Source organism: Pelophylax lessonae, assembly GCF_965119305.1.
Source record: "Pelophylax lessonae genome assembly, chromosome: 5".
In the NCBI taxonomy this organism is placed as follows: domain Eukaryota; kingdom Metazoa; phylum Chordata; class Amphibia; order Anura; family Ranidae; genus Pelophylax; species Pelophylax lessonae.
Genome location: NC_138772.1, coordinates 391670808 through 391685163, shown reverse-complemented (window position 1 = coordinate 391685163; position 14356 = coordinate 391670808). Strand labels below are relative to the sequence as shown.

General features: G+C 36.9%; 1 protein-coding gene across 4 annotated transcripts in view; it reads right to left on the bottom strand.

Moving 5' to 3' along the window:
- Positions 1 to 3328: 3328 nt before the first annotated feature.
- Positions 3329 to 14356, bottom strand: part of DLGAP1 (DLG associated protein 1) — an 876465-nt gene continuing 865437 nt past the window's right edge. For 3 of the 4 annotated variants that reach the window (XM_082258774.1, XM_082258775.1, XM_082258778.1), the window contains one exon: positions 3329 to 4278. In XM_082258774.1, the coding sequence (XP_082114900.1) occupies positions 4063 to 4278 (216 nt within the window). In that variant the 3' untranslated portion in view covers positions 3329 to 4062. Of the gene's footprint in view, positions 4374 to 14356 lie in introns of all 4 variants that reach the window. The other variant, XM_082258776.1, reaches the window with a different exon arrangement.

Genomic DNA, 14356 nt, shown 5'->3' with positions numbered 1-14356 from the left:
GTTGGCCTTGGGGAGCAGAACGTGTAAACATGGCCCCAATCAGAGGTATCAAATAATAGACCCCATGTAGATTTTACATTTATATTAACTATAGGGCTCTATAATGCATAACTGTGCTCCCATTGCAATTGGCAGGCAGTGCTGCCATCAGGTAGTGTACCGGGAGCTGCTGTCAAACTTCATGTGACCTCTGACCGCATACACTTTAATTGAAATAAGTAAGTAAAGCTAAATTAGTCGTTAGCAGTACCAGTGCCAGCTGTGACAGAAGTGGTGGAAGGACACTGGCAAGGTGTGCATCGGAAAGGAACCTTTGCCCAGACAATGTCTCTTTAAGACTTCTGATGGGCCTTCTGATCTTCTGCTCAGTTTTGACAGCTTCATCTTTAGGGTTACTCTACAGGTATCAGTGTTTTGCTTTTGAGTTGCAGTACAATTGTGAAGAATTTTTGAAGCTAAAGTACAGTGTTTGAATTTGGAACCAGATTTAACTTTCCAACTAAATTTCATTTTGCTTTACCATGGATTGCATTTCTTTGTTTTTTACCTATATATAGTACACGTCAGTGTGAAAGTATGGTGAATACATCTCAAACAAAATTCAAATGCCCTTTAAATGCAAGGCATTAGTAAGCACCTTAAAGCACTAGACATGCTTCTGTGTCTGATATCCATGTACAATGACCATACACCTACTATCTGATTGTACTATCTCTTTTAGATCTACCCATACCTGCAGGATGCAATTTATAAGAATTTGGTAGCCCCCCATTTTACATAGATTTGGCAAAATTAGAGGAAACTGGACAGAGTTTACGCAATCCCATTGTAGCATGTATGGCTGCTTTGAATTATACTGCACTGGAATTAGGCTTCACAGAACCTTAACTTACATTTTAAGAGGCTTCTATGACTGCATCAAGAACAGATCTATGCTACTCTTCAAAACCCAGATGATGATTTTTCGATTTGTCAGATTACAGTCAGATTGGGGAATAATTAAATACGTTTTACATACCCGTGACCTGTGGAGGCACCACAGGCTAAACGATCTTTAGAGGAAAATTTGTTGACTATAATGCCAGTCTAGGCTGGTTGTCGCTGTTCCCCTGAGAGAAGGCTGGCCCCCTGTCCGCACAGGCATAGACATGCATACTTGCCCGATGTTTATGACTATGGCATGAAACAGGATCTCCCAACCACTGTCTCATGTCTCTGGCTAGAAGGGTAGTCAATGTGTATGTCTGTTCTGCTTAGGCGGGGATACAGTTTCGGGAACCTCTCAATGGATCATGAAGTAGAGTTTTACTTAGAAATTACTTTGCTGCTTTTTATACATTTTTCCCATGCAATACAACATAAAAATGCTATTATAATTAAATAAATATAAAACTGATAAAAAAAAATTGCCATATATATATTCCCCTCCCAATTCCTGTTAAATGATTCAAGTAGATTTTGAATTTTACAATGTTTACTTAGTTTCCGTAACATTTGTATTCTTTGTATATAAATCTAAAAATATTTTATTTTCAGCTAATTAGGATTTGATATTTGATATCTGCTTACTATCAGTGCTAGTGGCTTTTATTAGGTATTTATAGGAAAAGGCCAGGTATAATGCTTACTTATATGATGATTCTATAATAATAAATGTCATAACAGGTCTGTCTCTCCTAAGTACCTGTTTTTTTGTTCTTGAAAGGTAAAGTGCATCACTATATATATATATACGGTATATATATATTATATAATACCCACCCCCATCTGTTCCCAGGCACCTTGAAAAATATGAACACTAAAAAAACAAATGTTTAAAAATCAACTGAAAACAGAATAGAATACACGTAAAGAGATGTGCAGGCTTATTTAAAAGAAATGATGATAAACAAAGTAAACTATATAAAACAGATTTCAGTTTTGAGTGAGATCAATGAAAGATCAATGAAAAATAATTATCAGTGGTTGCTAGGAGTAGCTGATCATTTCCCCATCCTTGCTTGCATGATAAGTCTGCAAATATCAGGTTGATATGTCAACAATCCACACAAGACTACATTTACAAATGTAACCCCTACTATATCTCTAATCATTTTTTAGATAGTTGACCTTCGATTTTTTGAAAGGCCAGTTGTTTCTGGGTTTCCATAAACCACACTTGTTACACCATCCTGCCTATGACTGTAATTAGAGACTGATTTTTAGGGAGAACCAATTTGATATGTAAATAAGGTCCCTTTACACAGGGCTAGTATATATTTTCCTAAAGCTGAAAATACGTAGGCAAAGCCAGTTGCCCAACACTTTTCTTTTTAGACTGTGGATCACTAAATCTGTGTCAAATTCCTCCATATACAGTACAACGGTGACCAAATTAGGCATAATGCCAACTCAGCATGATTGCTAATACCTATACTGACCAGAGAACATATACGACATTCCAAAAGATCAAAATATATCAATGCAGCAGTCATAGGATTGCATCTTCCATCCTAGCTGTTTGATATGCCAACAGATATCTATTGGCCTGAAGAGTTGGAGGCAACCAGTTTAAAGATAAGTTATTAGCAGTATATGTCAATATTAACCTTTGTTCTCTGGTTTTAATGGTATTGCTGTCGACTTGAAAAAGTTTGTCAGCAAAATCTCCCTTACTTCTATCCTGACCATTTCAAAAGGAAGCTTATAAGATATTGGTGCACCAAAGCTATTTTAATGCTAATTTCACAAAGCTTTGACTCCAGGATAACTACAATTAAGCTAAATGACTGTAATTTTCAAATCTTATTGGGCTCACTTAAAAATAACTTTCACTTACTTTTAAAAAAAGTAAATAAGGATCCTTAGGCCAGCCATACACGGAGCAAATTTCAAGGTTGCAGGAAAGAAATTAATTTAATTCCACACGCTGAAGTGTTCTAAATTGATGTCAAACTGACGCCATCAACACAAGTCCAAAGCCCATCGGCTCATCCTAAACCTGCTGATAATGCAGTTTAACAATTGCAGGAGTTTAGATATTGATGAGCCCCAATAACGATTAAAAGGATAAGTGAGCTTTATAAAACTTAACTCTCTTCCTCTCTTAAAAAATGGGCAATATTGGACCAAAGTTATTATTTATTTATTTATTTATTTTACATTTTTCTAGCTATTGATTAACTGTTAATTGGGAAATTTGATTGCCTTTTAATGAAGACCTAAATTCAGTCATTTTTATTGCATTTCCATTAGGTTAATCTTATGCCAAATGTATAACATAAAATCTTTTTTTGTCAGCACAGCAAGTGTGTACAATTTTGCATAATAAACAATTTTTTCCCTTAAATTCAAGATCACAGTAATAGCATATGCATGTTATGTATTTATGTGGCTAACCATCAAAAAGGCAGGTGTGAAAACCTTTGTGTGCACAGATCAGTTACCTGCCCTCTCTGCCAACATCTTTTGCTAGCCCAGCTATTCTCCTCTGTCACCTGTTGCCTTTGGGGATAGGTGCGTCTGTGGCCTATAATAAAGTGCTCCATCTGCTCTACATAGAAAAGAAGTGGGAATTCGAGCCCATGCTTTTTCACATTAAGAATAGGAAGACATCAGAGTCCACAGTACTGTATACCCTACAACTTTCTATTGCTGTACACTAGATTACAGACTACTGTAGCTCTAGACAAAAAGAGTGTGAAATGGGGCACCGCAAGGAGTTCTATACAGAGGATTGTTCTTCTTTTATTTTATCCACATATAAAATAAAAGGAGGTCCTTGTGCAGAGTACACAGCACTGATTAGTGCCCACAGATTATTATAGGTAGGTTTGTGGGGAGGACAGGATCATAGCTTCAGAAAACTGTTTGCTTACACAACAATTTAGAAGAATGTATGATAGCAGGGTGGGAATGACAGAAAGAAGAGAAAAAGCAATATAAACAGAAGAATACAAAAAAATCATATACACATGATTGTGGTTCCAAACCAAACTAGAGGATATATTATATACGTTACTCTGTGTCATAAATATATATATAGGTATATATAAATATCCCCCAGTGTCACTTGTGATGGCTTCATAGCCTGGTTTGAGCCTCTGGGATGTAGATCTCAATACTGTCCGCACTTTCGGTAGCTGAATTCTGCCGGACAGACGCAGCACGCTTTGCAGACATCAGCCGCTTCCGGGCCTCATGCCGCTGTCTCTCTGTGCTTTCCAGAGATCTGTCCCGGACCAGTGGGGCCTGACCTTTCGATGGCTTCTTTGGCACGGGAGGAGGGGCCCTTCTCTCCTGATTAAAGCAGAAGGTTTATTGTATTATACAGGTTCTCCATACAAGCTGAGAAAGCAGCTTTTCCATCTCTCCCTATGTCCTTGTCTCGTTAGCTAGTTAAAGCAAAATATGCATTAGGATGTGATCATTTAATGTATATGCTATTTTTTAATCATAAGTGTTTGGAAACAATGGGGTAGAGTTACCAGTACAAAACTGCAGGTAGGTATAAAGTCAATAGATCCAGTCTTTGCTGGAGGAAAAAAAAAAAGCAACAGCTATTAGGGAATTTCAATTACAGGCATGCAGGAAGGGCAGCCATGTTGATCCTGGCAGCAGTGTCTTCCTAGTGATTGATATTGTGCTAGATTACTGAATTTATGTTCTCATGACAACATGGCCCAAATCATTTTATATGTCATTTATTATTGTGTTATAATAAATGAAACTTCCTTATGTGTTTTTTGTTATCAAAAAGTATCAATGGTCTGTTGGTACAAATGTGAGTTTTTTTTGGTAAATTTTGGCAAAAAGTAATTTATAAACAAGACATTTTATACCTTTTAGTAAATCAACCCCAATGTTTTTGTTTTAATTTGTAGGTTGTGTGAACTGGTTGCCCAAATGAAAAGAAACATCAACAGCAAAAACAAGTGTCTATTAATGCCACATAAAAATGTATGGTGATCAGTTTAGAGTTTGCACTGGCTGAGTGTAATGTTGATAGAAACATTGTTATAAATGCTTTTATCAATGCTTTTCTCTCTGCTGAATTGGACCATGGTCATTTTTGGCCTTTTTATTGCCTCCTCTGACCCTGGTAGTCAGTCCTACCCTTCCCCACAGCATGGCTTTGACAAGGCCAAGCTCAGCATTTCAGCGTTTTAACTAGAAGGCGGAAAACTCAAGCTTGTCTTGTCACAGCTGTGCCAGTGGTGGGAGAGAGATCCCGCTGACAGCAGTAAAGGCACTAACTACTCCATTGAAAATGTGGAAAACCTATTTGGGTGGTGTTGTTCTTAAAATGAATACCATACAAATTACCAGTTGAATATTAAATCTGTTGTTATAATTGTACAGTTTCTCTTTTTGCTAAGTGAACCTGATCTGTGTTACTATTTATCTATCAAAGTTTTTGAATTTATCTTGTGTCGGATATTTATGTCAGTCTGATCTGTGTTACTATTTATCTATCAAAGTTTTTGAATTTATCTTGTGTCGGATATTTATGTCAGTCTGATCTGTGTTACTATTTATCTATTAAAGTTTTTCAATTTATCTTGTGTCGGATATTTGTCAACCTGATCTGTGTTACTATTTGTCTTTCAAAGTTTTTACATTCATCTCTTGTCAGATTTCTCTCCCTTTCCTCTAAACAGGAAGCAAGACAATTATTCAGAGCTATGGTGAAGAATAATGGAATGACAACTTTGACAGCTAGATTATCAACATGAAAAACAACAACAGCATATCTTTTAAATACATCAATGAATTTTATTCATATTAGATTACTCAGAGCATTGTCATACTTTATTTGCCACAAATCATTTTTACTGATCACTGAATGAAGGTGGGGTGCTTATATATTACAGTACAGATAATTATATCTAGTACACTTACACCTTAGAGTAACATCGGTGCTTTCACTTTTGAACCCATACAAAGCATCAAAATAATTTTTGAAATAATTATTAATTAATTTAATTAATTATTAAAGAGACATCCGATTATGTCATGCAAAAAACTCCTTGTTTCACTGCCAAATTGTGCAAGTAACTACTATAACTTGGAGAACAGTAGGTACTTGGAAAGCATCACCAGTGGTGACACTGGAGAGCACTAAATATATTCCTTTTACATTAGCTAAACGAATCCCTGTCTATTATAGGGTATAGAAAAACAAAAACAAAATGTATTTCCCATAATTAGTATGTAAGAAGCAAACACTAGGGTTGATTTACTAAAATAGCAGAGGCTGTTCAGTTAGGCTGTGCAGTTAAAAAAAGATAAACATTCATTATGCAAGGTATACTTCCTCAGTTTAAGGTGAAAGAGAAGAGAAATTAGAAAAAAAAAAAAATTTGCTTTTATGTAATTGGATGACTGAAGTGAACACAGCTAAATACACTTTGCAAAATGAACCGTTCTTTTTTTAAGTAAATGGTATGCAAAATTTACTTATTCATTAACTAAGTCAACATTACCTTTGCTTATTTGGATTCTTTGCCTCGTAGTGAACCAACCCCAATAGACAACTTTTTATCATAGCTTTTTTTTTTCTGTTATTCTAAGACTCCAAAAATGTGTAAAACCCAACAAAAATGTTTTTCATTGGTTTATTGGAGAACTTGGATATTATTGTACTGTATTTACACTTTTTTATACCTGAACATAAGTATTTTAAAGACTTTTTGTCAACTTTTATGTGTTGTGCTATATTTGGAGCTTCTCCAGGTCCACTGTTTAGAATTCACTATACAGTATGTGGAATAAGTGCTGGATGTAATGGAAGAGACATGTTAGGGTCTGATGAGAAAGCACCTGTGAACACTTGCTTTTGTTGCACTGTAGCTTTAATGCCTACTGAAGAGATTTTTCCACAATATAGATCACCCACTTTTGTACAATATAGACGATTTTACTAGTAATGAGGCACTTGCTAATTGTTTCCATGAGACTTTGTATGAAATGTTATTACGCATAGACATTTACATACCAATGGCATTTTTTTTTTCTTTTTTATAGAATATTAAAAAAAAAAAAAAACAGTATTTTGCTGTGTACATCAAAGTATATCTTTGATCTGTTTTTTTTTTGTTTTTTTTTGTTTTCAGATTGTATGACTTAGATTGTATGCCTTGCGTTGATTACCCTTATAATATTAATTTGCTTTCATTATAATTGTACAACTTTTTAGCTTCAATACACATCAAATTGATGACCTATAGTATAGCTTAGCCTTCAAAGTGCCTACCTTTCAGGCTTATACAATAAATAAGTGTAAAAAGTGCAAATAAAATGCTTGTGCTGTACCCCATAGTAGTCTGACACCTTGACTACTGAAACTCTGATCTGAGATCGTCTTCTAGTACTATGGTAGAGAAGTACTTGTTTTTGGTTTTCTAATGTTATTAGCTAGGCTATTCAAGGTAGTAGGTCTGTTCACACTTCTTTGGCATTCATGTGGAATGTAGCACATAGAAACTGCATTAATAAGTATAAAAATGAAAATGAATGCAAAGTTCACATTTATGTATTAAAAATTTCAGTGCTGCTTTGAGCATTGAGTGGCTGCTTTAACTGTTCCGTTTACAATGCATCCTTCTGAACTGTATATACAGTGTAATACAGTGAGGTCACTAATACATTGAAACATGCATATCTGGCCATATCTGGCCAAAGTGAAAAAACAGCACACAGATCTGAACAGGTAAGTGATTTGGTAGCATCTAGAAGATGGTCATTGTGTTTCTGGACTTTTCCCGTAGAAGTTTGCCTGATACTTACATTGGACTAGTGTCTGAACTAAACCAGAGTGTTAACCTGGTGTTTGCTTGCATAGGCTCAAATTTCCTGTTTGAAAAAGACTTCAGAAAGGCTAGTGGCCCTCAAACATACAAAATAATGCATTACGCGTATCAAGAAGTCTTATTTTTTTTTTATTTATATTTGAAGTATAGTGATCATCTTCTTTCGACTTTCTCCAAACGATAGTGACCATGCACTTTCACTTGGAGCGCCTAGAGTCCAGGAATTCAGTTACCTCCCCTTCTGCATTTTCCAGTATGTAGAGGTAGATCTTTCTCTACAACTGGAAATCCTCTGTGCCTCAGTAAATTTTGGGGTTAAGTGCCCTCATTTCAATGAATAAAAACTAGGAAACAAGGGCAGTCACTCTAGGATGTCATGTGTGGGTTGGTTGAAGCAAGACAATATATACAGAGTTAAACCAAGGATGGAAATTATGGAAAATATCCAAAAACTATTCTTCATTTTGGGTGAAAAGGAGCTGGGCTTATTTTCCACTGAATTGTCACTCTCCATTTCAGGGACCGCTGTTATATGTCAGACTTGTGATATGCTATTGTTTTCATTGTCCCAGATGAGCTTCCTTTTATTTCCCCATGAAGATTTAACTGAAGGACGAAGGGTGCAATAATTGCTATACTAAGAGCTCTTAGTAGATTCTTTGTTGGAACATATGGGAAACTTAGAGAACAGTGACACAAGTAGCTTGGCCAAATAGGAAAGGTACAACCTGTCCTCTTCTTGCCAGAAGTGGAGGGGAAAGTCTGCTCACTGAAGTCATAGACCAAATTTAGGACTTCATGGGGGATCTAATCCCAGGCCCACACAAAGAAAGGAGTCAATTTAAGATGATCCTAACTAAATGATCTACAAATCTCATAATTGTTTCTAATATATATGGCTTGTCATTGAGTTTTGTTAGGTTCCTTTTAATAGTATGTGAATTACATATTAAAATAATACTAATAAGTGATAGAGGTAGTCATTGTATGGCTTTTTGGGTCAAGATATGAAATATTTAAACCTAGAAAAAGGTGCTACTATACACTACACATGAAAAGGCATATTACATATTTCTCCTTTTATATTGACAAAATCTCTTCTATGAAAGACTATGAAAGTCCATGAAAGTCTATTCAATCATCCTCACTATTATTAAACATTGTCTACATACTTTGTGAATGGTTGGTTACAGTAACCTTAAAATATGAATGCAAATATACTGAAAGCAGTTGGAACGTGGCCTTTTTGACATAATTTTTCTAACAACACCATATGAAGCCCTTTTGAAAAAATAAAGAACAAGTAGAGGCACTATAAACAAGGGTTTTATATTACTGACCTGAATAACCTACATGATATACATTACTGGAGTGTTGAAGCGTAACTAAGTTAAAATACCACACTCATAATTGAAAGTATTTCAAGGAAGGGCCGCTGTTGTTGCCAACAGCAGACAGTAAAGTGTCTGTTTCACAATTTAATGCACTGCAAGAGACTGAAAGGGAAACATTGACTGGTTGCTATAGGCTACAAGAACAGTTCTACCCTAAAACATTTCTGATTAGCTTTAGCAAGTGATTAGAATTTCATTCTATTGCAGGCTACTATATTAGTTAGGAAGAAAATGTGAAGGGGTATGAAGGCTTTTTTGTAGTAATGAACTGTGTAGATTGGTTGAATAATGTGTGATGTCAAATATAGTGAAGTTATTGGAGTCCACTTACAAAAATAAATAGTAAATGTTAATGGATATTTAGCTGACTGGAAGATAAGATTAAAGGAGAACTATAGTCAATATACAAGTCCCCAGTAAGTTTGCATAAAGTAATCTCAGACACTGTAATCTTTTCCTGATTCTGAGATACATTACCTGTAATATGTATCACTTCCTCATTGCCTCAAAGTTTATTTTCTAATATACTTTGAGAAAAGAGGAAGTATAACGTATGGATGGAATTTCATTGTGGGTAGTAACTAACTGGTGTCCAGAACATGCCCAAGTTGGATGTTGTTAGGAATAGGGATCACTTCCTGCTATAAACCAGAAACTTATGAAACATTACTTTTTCTTTCAAATGGCATGTCCCAAAAAAAAAGCCAAACTTTGGCTATTCTACATCTCTAGCTTTTCACTAGACATATTTACTATTAACTGTTGTGTTTTGTCTGAAGCTCTAAGACCTGTTTAATGGCTTTTGGCTGCTCAGTTATCGTCTTGCTAGTAGTCATTAAAAGCTAGAAAGAAGCTTTATGCTAGATGATTACCTTTTTATAGAGCTGCCAATCACCCCTACCAGGGAATTAAAACTGCAACCAAGAACTGGAAAGAATGTTGGCAGAGTTTGCCACTGTCTATGCTATGCAGCAAAATCAGCTAACTCAGTCTACTAATAGGATTTACAGTTTGCATAATGCCAAAGTGGAAAAGAAAGCACATATGTCTCTATTATATATGACTATTTCTGATTAACAAGAAATGTATTTGTTTGAAAAACAAAGATGATAGACATTTTTGTAGCAGTTTCAACCAGCTTTTCATTAGAAAAGCTGCTCAGGCCAAGCCAGCCTTAGTGCAAAAAAAAAATCTATCTATCTATATATATTATATATTATTATATAGCAGGGTTTTTGCATTAAAATGCTAGCTGAATTTTCCTAGAACTCTCCTAGGGTATGGTCAGCTTTTTGGGCTACGGGGAGTGCAGTACTGGAGCAAAGATGTAAACCTAAAGTGTAACTTCAGCTAAAATGTTTAATTTTGGATAGAATATGAAGAGTTAAGCTGGTCATAGATGGATAGAATTCCAAATGAAATTTCTTAGGAAAAGTCTTAGGAAAATGTGTACAAAATTTCTCAGAACATTTGAATGTCAGCCAAAAGATTTTGTTTGCTTTTAACATTTGATTTTAGAATGCGCTAACTTTACTGAATGAAAGCCACATACACTTTTAGAAATTAATTTGAGAAAAATTCTCCATCCTGCTCCTTTAAACCTTGTTGTCGCTCAGTTGAAAACAAACATTGATTTGACCCATTAATGATAAGCAAAAAGAAAAACTTTCTTAGAACATTCTTTTCCTAAAAATTTTTGTTCAAATTTATTCCCATCTATGGCCAACTTTACAATTCTGTCAGGTTTTTATGTGTCCCAGTAATGTTTCTCCACTTCCACGGGTTGCAGGAAAGAAATTTACACAATTCCCCCATCAACACAGACAGTGCTAACAGGGGAATCCCTCCTGCTGAGACATTGTATTATCGAACCACTGCAATTTTTCTTTTCATTTTAAAAAGCTTTGACTCCAGAAAGAGTATCTCCAATTAAGCTAAATGTCTGTAATTTTTAATTCTTATTGGGCTCAGCTAAAAATAACTATCACTTTTTTGGAGAAATAAAGATCATTAGGCCAGCCATACACGGAGCAAACTTTTTCCCTGGAACCCATAAGAAATTTGCTTGATTCCCCCATTACCACAGAAAGTGTTGATGCCGGAATTCCTCCTACTGGGCCGTTGTCTTCTCCCGGTGGGGGAGGGCTTCCCCCGCAAGGAGATGACAGTGATTATTCCTAGTGGCTTTAGCAGCCACTAGCGGTAATCACAAGTAAATATGGCAGGCTGTCATCTCCCTGTGGGGGGGAAGCCCTCCCCCCGCCGGGAGAAGACAATGGCCCAGTAGGAGGGATTCCCGCATCAACACTTTCTGTGTTGATGGGGGAATCAAGCAAACTGATCGATCAACCAACTTGGTACATTCAGCCTATCCATACAACGGCTAGTTCAGCAGAATTCAAACTGTCTATGGCTGGCCTTAGATTTTCTCTTATTTACTGTTCTGTTGACCATATTGTCAGTGGGATAGGAGGTGAAAGGAAATCTCTTAACAAAGACACAAGCAACATTAAAACCTAAAGGAAGTGCTAAGCCTTCATTCTCTACAAAATTTGAAAAAAAAAAAAAACAATGCCTAGAATTCCTCAGCATAAGTAAGTACAGTCACAGAATTATAATTATTGTCTTAAACCATAAGAATAATCATGGCACTATAACAAGGCAAATGAAGCTAATTATATGACTTCATATATCCGTTAGCTTCAAGAGGTCTACATTAGGTAAACGAAGCATGTGTACACATTGCTGGGATTGGTGATCTATGACTAACATGCACCATAGTACAGGAATACAATGAGTAAGCTTGAGTAAGTAAGTTTGGCAAATCTAATTTTCATTAATAAGTCTTTAATCTTTAAAAGGTTTACAAAGGTAACAAATCTCCTTCAATACCTTTTGGTCAACAGAAGCAAAACAACGCCCAAGTAAAGTGACTGTAATGTGATGTTTGCTATGGCTTTGGTATGAAGCTGTGTGGTCTCTGTGCCAAGACAACAAAAGATAGCATTTTTTAAAATGGGATGCAGAATATAAATGTGCACCAATCCGTAAGAGCTTAAAGCACGTTTGTGCAGTCAGGTGAGAAAGCCAATTTCTAATTGGTGCTCTGTGATTCTGAGCATGCTGCATGAGGCAAATAAGTCACATATAACTGTAATTTTTAACTGGTGTAGTAGAGCTTTATCATTTCAACGTCATAGTTCTTCATTACTGCTTTTGTGGTATTCTGTTGCAAATACAGCTTTAAAGCTTAAAGGATAAGTTCACCTTTGGTAACGTGGTACATGTTACACCCATATTTAGGGTAGAACATGTTACCAAAGAGCACCTGCCTGCCCCCCTCCAATCCTTTGCTGTGACAGTGGACGCAGTGCTGTATCTTGGCCTAGGCCGACAAGGCCCAGGCCTAGGGTTGCATTTTGCGGGGGGGAGGGCAGCAAAAAAGCTGCACCCCGCACGAAAAAAAAACATTCTCCTCCAGGCTCCCGTGCGAAAAGGGTCCCTGCCGGGTTGTGCTACAATTTTAGTAAAGTGCCAGTCTTATGGGGAGAATTGGGCCAGAGGGCAGGATCTGGGAGGCAAATCAGCCTGGCACCGCCATAAAGTGGTCACACTGCTACCTGCTAGTATGATAATACCGCCCAGTCATAAAATTCGGACAGACCGCAGGCCGCCAACCACACTTAATACAGCTGGCCCGACAGCTGCCAATGCTTATGAGTGTGGCACTGCAGCCTAATGCTCCACCTACCCTCCTCCGCCCCCAGGTATGGCAGGCATCATGTCAATAATATAATTTCGTTTCTTTAAATATCCTTGTCCTTGAGCGAGCATATTGAATTGCATCATATAAAATTAAGACTTTTAATTGTATATGATTTCAATAATATTTTGGACTTGCTCACCTCATATGTGCTATCACAATATGTCACTGGGTTAGTAAGATTTCTCCTTTCTTTAAAGATATTTGGACTTGTGTTTGCTGCCACTGATTATTCCATGTATTTGTATAATGACTATGGACTTCCTAGTCATTATACAAATAAGTGAAATAATCCTATGATTTCAATCAGTGGCAGCAAACGCAAGTCCAAATATCTTAAAAGAAAGGAGTAATCTTACTAATCCAGTGACATAAGGCTGTACTAATGGGAACTGATGGCCACTGATGAGGCTGCACTGATGGGCACTGATGAGGCTGCACTGATGGGTACTGATAGACTGTTGTTGTGGTCTGTTGTTTACAGATGGCAGGGCGGGTCATAAACAGGAAAAGGTGTGGCCTTTCCAGGAAGGGGTGGGATATAAATTAGGGGGTGCACAAGTTTAGTCAGACCTAGGGCAGAACAAAACCTAAATACACCACTGAGTGGGCGGGGGAACTTCTCTCTGCGCACACTGTCACAGTTTAAAAAGTGTATGTTGGCAGAACCCCACATGGCTGCGTCATTCATTCACAGAGATCTGTGAATTAACTAAAATTACTGTCTGCCACCATAGCAGACAGCTGTTCTTAGTGAACTATGAGGGCACTGGTGAGCAGTCTTGTAGATCATTGATCTTCCTGCTTTCCAGTAATTGCTTGCCCATATGGGAGGTACAGGCAGACAGCTATACTGAGACTCGCAGGAGCCTGACAAAGCACCTGTAGTTTGCTGACTGCGGGTGCAATACTCTGCAGGCTCCAAAAAAAAAATGCTAATTTTTTTATTTGCAAGATTATGAGGATTTATTATTATTATTATTATTTTTTTATAAAAGGTGAACTTTAACTCCAGGCAAACAGCTAAGTGCACATATGAAATACATCTGAGGAGCTGTTTTATCTGCCATATTATTAGTATTTCTGTCTATCAAGTCCTAAGGTTTCAGAGCTCTGCCAGATACCACAACGTAATCTTAAGGAAAACATTAGTGTCCTGTCTCCACCAGCACTTAGTACTGACTGGCCAATGAAAGAGCAGTGGCAGACTGATAAGGTCATCCCATTACTTATTCTTCTCCCTTCTCGTATGAGCATGTTCCTTGTCATTTATATGCGGCATAACTGACTGGCTTCTATTCCTGCCCCTCTCTGTGCCAATCTGAGAGAAACTGTCTAAGGCATCCTTTATCAAACAAGGTTCTGTGGAATCTCAGGGTTCCTCCAAAATTTGTTAGGGGTTCCTTGAG